This window comes from Mugil cephalus, chromosome 3, assembly GCF_022458985.1.
Source record: "Mugil cephalus isolate CIBA_MC_2020 chromosome 3, CIBA_Mcephalus_1.1, whole genome shotgun sequence".
Lineage (NCBI taxonomy): Eukaryota > Metazoa > Chordata > Actinopteri > Mugiliformes > Mugilidae > Mugil > Mugil cephalus.
In genome coordinates, this window is record NC_061772.1 from 31,005,947 (window position 1) to 31,014,147 (window position 8,201).

General features: G+C 42.1%; 1 protein-coding gene and 2 non-coding genes across 4 annotated transcripts; all 3 read right to left on the minus strand.

Annotated features, from left to right (window-relative positions):
- Nucleotides 1-103: 103 nt before the first annotated feature.
- Nucleotides 104-2,813, minus strand: rpl12 (ribosomal protein L12). Of its 2 annotated transcripts, none has more exons than XM_047581329.1 (6): nucleotides 2,646-2,813; nucleotides 1,288-1,361; nucleotides 955-1,053; nucleotides 730-811; nucleotides 561-647; nucleotides 104-250 (listed from the first exon to the last, which is right to left on the minus strand). In XM_047581329.1, the coding sequence occupies exons 1-6, from the start codon at nucleotides 2,680-2,682 to the stop codon at nucleotides 132-134; spliced, it is 498 nt and encodes a 165-aa protein (XP_047437285.1). In that variant the 5' UTR covers nucleotides 2,683-2,813; the 3' UTR covers nucleotides 104-131. The 2 variants fall into 2 exon arrangements, with proteins under 2 accessions (XP_047437285.1, XP_047437286.1); XM_047581330.1 differs by having other exon boundaries at nucleotides 2,526-2,782.
- LOC125006023 lies at nucleotides 404-528 on the minus strand. Its single transcript, XR_007112524.1, has one exon. It is a non-coding gene; the product is annotated as a small nucleolar RNA SNORA65 (small nucleolar RNA).
- Nucleotides 1,132-1,256, minus strand: LOC125006024. The gene has a single exon (XR_007112525.1). It is a non-coding gene; the product is annotated as a small nucleolar RNA SNORA65 (small nucleolar RNA).
- Nucleotides 2,814-8,201: the final 5,388 nt, after the last annotated feature.

The following is an 8,201-nucleotide window of genomic DNA, read 5'->3' on the forward strand; positions in this document are numbered from 1 at the left end:
TCTACCGACTACGATCCAACACCAGAACTCTGACATTCTGTCATTTTAAATGAGCCAGATTCAGTCACTGAGGATTAAAATAAACAGATCAGACACAAGCGGCTGAGAGTTGATCAGTTTTATTCGTCTCTTTACTCAGACGGACACTCCACTTTTCCACTGTTGATGTCGTCGATGACGTCGTGAGGAGGACGTCCATCGATGGTGCAGCCGACGGACTGAGCGGTTCCCAGAATCTCCTTCACGGTTCCTGGTGAGAAATAAACTTCAAGTCAACCAACCGTTCATTTACCTGCTCTCTACTGGAAATGATGCTTTAGTTCCTGTTTAGAGTCACTGTACATTTGCTCAGGCACAGCAGCTCTTATGCTTCTGATTAGATGCTGAACTACGTTCTGTTGGTTTGTGTTCCAGTCTTATCGGCACAGAGTCGCCCACTGGTCTGAACAACCCTGTTTCCTAAAGCCGGGTCAATCTGAGCCTCCACTGGATTACACTCAGTCACCGTCAGACCGGAGTAGTGGCGGGAGGCTGGACTAACGGGACTAACGGGGTCTTACCGGAGAGTTCTCTGGCGATGGAGCGAGGCCTCATAACACGAGCGATGCCGACGATCTCGTCGAAGGTGACGCTGCCGCTGTGTTTGACTGGAGGTGAGAGGACGACAGATGAGACGGAGCCGACACCAACGTTCACATTAAAGTTTAGAGAGAAGCCAGAGACACGTACTGTTCTTGACCTTCTTCCTGTCACGCGGCGGCTCCTTCAGAGCTTTGATGATCAGAGCGGAGGCCGAGGGGACGACCTCGATCTGGAACCACAGCAGCATTCACACATTTAAACCCCGTCAGACTCTAAAGTAGAGTTTAATTATCTAATGACAGGACCAGGTCCCAGGTAGAACTAGTCCAGTGAAAACGGGTCTGGTTCTGGTCCTGGTCCTGGGGTACCTACCGCTGCCTGCCTGTTCTGGATGGTCAGCTTCACGGTGATCCTCAGACCCTTCCAGTCTCCGGTTGCCTTGGCGATGTCGTCACCCACTTTCTTGGGAGACTGGAGACAAGAGAATCAGAGATGAGTGGACCAGAACCGGCTCAGACCAGGGTCCAGATCTTTGTCTAAATCCTCGGTTTGTGTTCCAGTCTTATCGGCACAGAGTCGCCCACTGGTCTGAGCGACCCTGTTTCCTAAAGCCGGGTCAATCTGAGCCTCCACTGGATTACACTCAGTCACCGTCAGACCGGAGTAGTGGCGGGAGGCTGGAGCCGGACCGGTTCTGATACTCACCAGACCCAGGGGTCCGATCTTGGGGGCCAGGGCTGAGGTGGCGCCGACTTCTCCTCCTGTGCACCTCATGTACACTGAAAGAAAGACCAGGACCTGGTTTAAGACACAGTCATCCTCAGGAATCTGCAGACTAGACCCAACAGAACCAGAACCCAGACGGTCTGAGGCCGTATGAGCTGCAGAGACCAGGCTGATAATAAAAACGTGTCCTCGTTAAACGCCGACTGGCTTCAGGACCAATATTTATGGTAACGCTAAAGATGATAACGTGACCACAGACCTGCACTGCTGCTAGTGAGATAATACAATTAAACAAGCAACTCATAAAATTAAGGGACTGGTTTTGTGGCTCTGATGTAACTAAACCAGTAATATTTGCATGTTCAATCGAGTCAAGTGACTGAGTGTTTGACAGCAGTTAAATGTTCAGTTTAATCATTTAAGAACTTACAGACCAACTTTAAACATGATGCAACTAGATGAAGATTCACCTGATTCCTATGAACGTATTATTGTGGAGGATTAATTGTTATTTAGCTTAGTCCTCCGACATCTCAAATTATAACAGGTGTCATTCAGCAGTTCTACAAAAAGAAACCACAGCCAATCTGTCATAATTACTTCATTCCATGCAACTGGATTTATAGCATGTTCCTAATGAAGTGGCCGCACAGAATCACGTGTTTTCTCCACATCTGAGAACAATTAAAAACTCTACTCATATATCACTTAAAATTAATCTCCACTTCATTTTTATTTGGCCATAAATAAAATCAGAAAACGCGTGACTTTGATAAACCATTGAGTCATTTTAGTATAATTAAAAGTAACATAATATCGCGAGATTTGGTGACATTAGCCAACGCCAGCTCGTTAGCATCGGGAGCTATCTCGCTCTCCCACGTGGAGCTACTTTGACTCCACATCTCATCATAGTCGTTGGACGCCAATACAAGTCAATTCAGTTCAACATTTAAACCACAGAAACAGACGCATTCTTATTCGCCATCTCCGCCGCGTTCTCGGATCCATTTTTATCATTTTCCGGTCGCAGTTCACAGGCGAAGGCAAAGAACGACTCCATGTTGGCGCTAAACAACCGTCAGCTCCGCCTGACACTACACTCACTTTTCTTCACGTCGCTCATGTTACTCATTTAACCTAACACATTTTAAAACACTGAAACCCTTAAATACAGACACACGGCTTCTCATCAGTCTCCTCGGTCCCGTCTTTACCGTTTTCTGGTCGCCGTTCACAGGCCGCGAGGCGCAGCGGAGGCAACCGGCGGAGAACGACTCCATGTTGGTTCTGAACAAGCGTCAGCTTTATTTACCCGCTCCACACTGACAACGTACCAATCTTTGTCTCGTTGGGGTCGAACTTAGGAGGCATGATGCTGCCGTAGAGGTTGAGCTCAGTTCAGCTTGGTTGGTGAGGGTGTCGGATGAACCCGGGCTCGGGACGACCGATTACTGTTGCACCTTCACCGCTACCGGGGTAAAGAAAGGCTGAGCCGAGGCCGCGGAGCGGTTTTATAGCCGCGCCAAGTCCCGCGAGAGCTCTCAAATCTCGTTATGGTGTGATTGAATTAAATGTTATTACATTATATAATAATAAAGGAAGATAACTCCATATAATATGTTATGTTTTATTTTTACTGCAATAAATATATACAAATAAAACAAAACAACAGATGATTACAATCAGTGAATAAATAAAACTGTCGAATAAATAGGTACATGTAGAAATATGTAAAAAAAATATACATTAAAAAAGTGAGTGTAGTTTGCAATTTCAGTAATATTTGTACTTTGCATAATAATATTTTATATATTTTTTAGAATACGTTTTGATATTTTGAGACTATAAATATTATAATAGTCAGATTTTAAAATATAAAGAATAAAGAAAAAAATAACCCATGAGTAAATAAATATGAAGATATAGAATAATTATTTTTAAAGAGATGTTAATGAATGTTTATCTAATGTGTTAAATAGTTTTTATAAGTTAAATAAGATTTTACAGTTTGTGAAAATAAAAAAATACATAATATACAAAAGACAAATATGTTATAATTTTGTATGTATGTTTGATGTACATACAAAATAATGTGTCATTGTTACCAGTTTATTAAATAATCAAATTACACGCATTCATAAAATAACGAATAAATGAAGTAACCATCTAACGTTCAATATATTGTTGTCAGTCTTATAAATATAAAGTCGGAGCCGTGTGTCTCTGAGGATGAGAGGCCTCAGGGTGAAAACATGTTGTTGGCTCCAGTTGTTCTCACATTATTTCCACTGGTGCCTAGAAAACAAGCTTTTTTTTGTTGTTTTTTGCTTTTTTGTTGGTAAAATTCACTGCTTGTGAAGATCCTCTGATCCACTACGAGACCAGCCAGAGGTTCATTTACATTAACCAGATAAAATACGTCTGTTTTTCAGAGAGGAACATAGATAAATATCTATATGTGACAGTGAGTGATTGGATGCAGGGTTTAATGGGTTCTGAGGAGCTGATCTTCTGTGGTGAAGTGGAGTGGGAGCTGAGTGGACCGGCGGTTTCATCAGATCATGAGCATCGACGTTCAATCTGTGTTTTCCTGCTTCTGGTGAAGGACTTTTTGACTCAGAGACGCTTCTACAGGAATAGCAACAGAACACAAGAGGGAGTAAGTGGGTGAGTGAGCAGAGATCATCACTGTTTAATATGCATCATGAAAATCTGGGAGGATAGTCACAAATTCACAAGTCGGACTCTGACAGGAGCTTCGTCTGTGTTTTATTACACATCTAAATCGTCTCTGTGGCCACAGGTTTGTGATTTTCTATCCTTGCATCCTGATGCACAGACCAATGTCATGTCACGTTTTCATCCCTTTGTTTTTCTGAGTGCGTTTACACAAACGTTTCAAATCATTTCTCTGACTCACTGGGATTTCAGGGATATGCAGCATCATCTTGTGAATTTGCAGCCAGACTTTAGTATAAATAGTATAAATAGCGGATGCCATAACATGAAGCCAAAGCTAGTACAGCTCCCCCAGGTGGCCAGCTGCAGTATAGGCTATAAAAGCTCCACCCCCTCCATGATAGTGGGCGGAAACTAATACAGTAAAATACAGGTTACATACATTTCATGTAGTTGATATGATGCTATGCTGATGTATGTTCAAGCTATTTAACGCTATAACAACAGGAAGTGAGGTCATGACAACTGACAGTTGCCATGACAACGTGTAACTAAAGGCTCTTTCAGGTACTGCAGGATTTAGACAGTGTATCCTACGTAGGTGTGAGTCATTTCCACTTGTACCTGATCAGCCTGTCTTGCTCTGTAACAACTCCACCCAAACACTAGGCGGCGCTGTGTCTTTTTTCCTGCTTCACTTTCAACAATGGCAAAATTTCCCCAAACACGAGTCGTACAAATGTCTGTATCTCCAAACCTCCTTCGTTAACCTGACAGATTCTTTATTGATCCAAAACCATCAATTAAAAAATAGAGATTGGGAAGCAGCTGGAAACATGAAAGAGGAAACACGCTGCTACCAAGACGACCAATCACAGCTCTGGCTACATTTAAACACTAACGAGGACCAATCACAGCTGTAGTTACATTTAAACACTAACGAGGACCAATCACAGCTCCAGCTGCATTTCTGGAGGTGGGCGTTAGCTACGATGCTAGGCTCTACGTTAGGCTCTACGTTAACACAGAAACATAAACTAACCGACTTCAAGTTAAACTTTAGTTCATTGAGACTGTCGTTAGCTAGCTAGCTACGTTAGCTCTGTGCAGAGTTACCATTTACAAATTGTGTATCCATGAGTCAAGATTCAGGAATCATTTATTGTCGTTATATGTGTACATAAATCAAATCAAATCAAATCAAATCACACTTTATTTATATAACACTTTTCACGCAAAAAGAAAATAACACAAAGTGCCTCACAAATAAAAACAAAACATTACAAGAGACAAATCAAGATTGGATTTATTTATTTATTTATTGGATCTCTAAGACTGATTTAGTGATTTAGTGATTTAGTGATTATTGTTTCCTTGGTTTGTGTTTATTTGATTGACTGATTGTTTGCGGGATTCATGAGGAAAAGCTGCAAATGAATTGTCCTGATGGGATAAATAAAGTTCTCTGAACCTGAATCAGGTATAAAAACAATATAATAAGCGCTATAAATAAAATAAAATAAAATAAAATTAGAGCTGTACAGATATATACACATAAGCATATATAACAGAAAGAGTTAACCTGAGAATAAGGCAGCTGTGGTCCAATGAAGGAGGAGAACCAGGTACCAGGGTCCTGGACCAGAGGATGAGAACCATGGATGAGAACCATGGATGAGAACCATGCTGACCTCTGATGGTTTCGGGATGAAACAGTGATTATTGACAGCAGAGGAGGAGAAGGTCGATGGAAGTTAGAGACGAATCGACGAACGTGTTCCTGGATTAAAATCCATCCAGACAGTTTGTGAGTGCAATTAAAAGAGACGAGCCGCGTCCTTAGTCCTGATTCCCTTCGACTGCAGCTCCAACTAAATCAATAGAGGAAATTGTAAAACGGAGAAATTAGAGTCAGAGGAGAAGAGCTGCTGATTGGAAAACACAAGGAAAAGGTCAAGTAGGCGACGGAGGAGAGGAAATCAGATCAACCCCCCGGGTTTAACAAACGAGCTGAGAGTGTGTTGCTGCATCACATCAGGACCGACCTCAGCGAGGACACAACTTCTGAGCTCTTCAGACCCAGGACATAGACGCCATATAAATATAGATGTGGAGTAACTCTCTGAAGTGAAGCCAAAGCCACTAGAGCTCCCCCTGGTGACTGGCTGCAGTATAAGTCATAAGCTCCACCCCCTCCATGTTGGTGGGCGGGACTTGGGCCAAACTAAACTACTAAAATACACGTCAAGGAATTTCAAGGATGGTTTCAGTCACTTTAGGTATAGTTAAGATAATGTTGATGAATATTCAAGTGTCAATTTATTGGACACATTTCGTTTTAGTTGGTTATTTGACGCTTTAGAAACATTCAGTCACTCTGGCTCACAAGATGGCGGCACCTGTATCCCTGTGATTGTATCATCAGTTTGAACCAATGACAATATGTATACGGTCTATGGAGGAGACGTGTTTAGTCCATATTTATATACAGTCTATGGAGGAGACGTGTTTAGTCCATATTTATATACGGTCTATGGAGACGTGTTTAGTCCATATTTATATACGGTCTATGGAGGAGACGTGTTTAGTCCATATTTATATACAGTCTATTGAGGAGACGTGTTTAGTCCATATTTATATACAGTCTATGATTCTGGATAAAACCCGACTTTAATATCTGGGGACAGCACCAAGTTCTGCGCTGTGGCCGAATCACGTCACTACAACAAAGCTACAGGACAAGGAGCAGCTGTTTGTTTTAATAAATAAATAAAATGCCATTATGTTTGACCCAGAATCTCATGGAGCTGGTATCTAAACCCTGTGGGGCCTGATCTAACTCAAATCAGCTCAAATAAACAAGGCACCATGTTTCCAGTTCTTCTAAATCAATATATGAAGACGGATGAACCTCCGTCCTGGTTTTGAAGCTCAGTGTCTCCAGTCGTCTCCAGCTCATCAGCTCATTGGTCCACCACGGTTTTAACTGGGTGAAAGTCTATCGGGCGTCTCCAGGTCTTTATCAGAGATCTTCTCAAGTGTCTGAGGACACCCACCTGTCAATCATAGAGGCCACACCCCTTAACTCTACAGATCTTTAAGCTCTGGAAACTCTGGTTCTAGACAGAACAGTTCTTCATGAGCGCTCAACTCCAGAGAACTGGTTCAGTATCAGGCTGTAAACACATGACTGATTCACATGTGTAGCCTCTAGTGGCCATTACAGGAACTGTACTTAGCATTAGCTTCATTAACTCCATACTGACCAGTTTAACCAGCAACACAGAGCATCATATTTAAATATTATTTCTATAAACACGTTGCATTAGCTTAGATTGTAGCTACTGACAAAGTTAAAAAGTTCATACGTGATTTTTTTTATGTTCTGCAGTTTTTTCCTCCAGTTTCCTCCTGTTTGAGTCAACTTCCTGATTGTTTTTATTCACAGCTGTAGGTATTTTGGAGGATTTGTTTCAGGACTTGTCAGCATGTGATGAAAATGTCTGCAGAGAGAAAATGTGTTTTTATAAACCTTTGGAAACTCACACCAGCTTCACCAGAGAAAACAGCCTCATGCTGACAACCTGTGTTTTAACAGTCTCTGTTGACTTGAGCTGCTCAGGTAGAAAATCAGTCCATCACAAACAAGAACAGGATCAGTCGTCCCTACGATGGATAACAGCGTCATTCATCCTGCACACGGACAGATTCATTCAAATACACAAAGGTTCAAAATAAAGGTTTAAAAATGACTTGAATGTGTCCTGAGCTACAACTGAGCTAATGCTGAGCTAATACTGAGCTAATACTGAGCTAGCACTGAGCTAACACTGAGCTAGCACTGAACTAATGCTGAGCTAGTACTGAGCTAATACTGAGCTAGTACTGAGCTAATGCTGAGCTAGCTCTGAGCTAACACTGAGCTAATGCTGAGCTAATGCTGAGCTAACACTGAGCTACCTCTGAGCTAACGCTGAGCTAATACTGAGCTAATACTGAACTAGCACTGAGCTAATACTGAGCTAACACTGAGCTAGTACTGAGCTAACACTGAGCTAATACTGAGCTAACACTGAGTTACCACTGAGCTAACACTGAGCTAACACTGAGTTACCACTGAGCTAACACTGAGCTAACACTGAGTTACCACTGAGCTAACACTGAGCTAACACTGAGCTAACACTGAGCTACCGGTGTTTTAACAGTCTCTG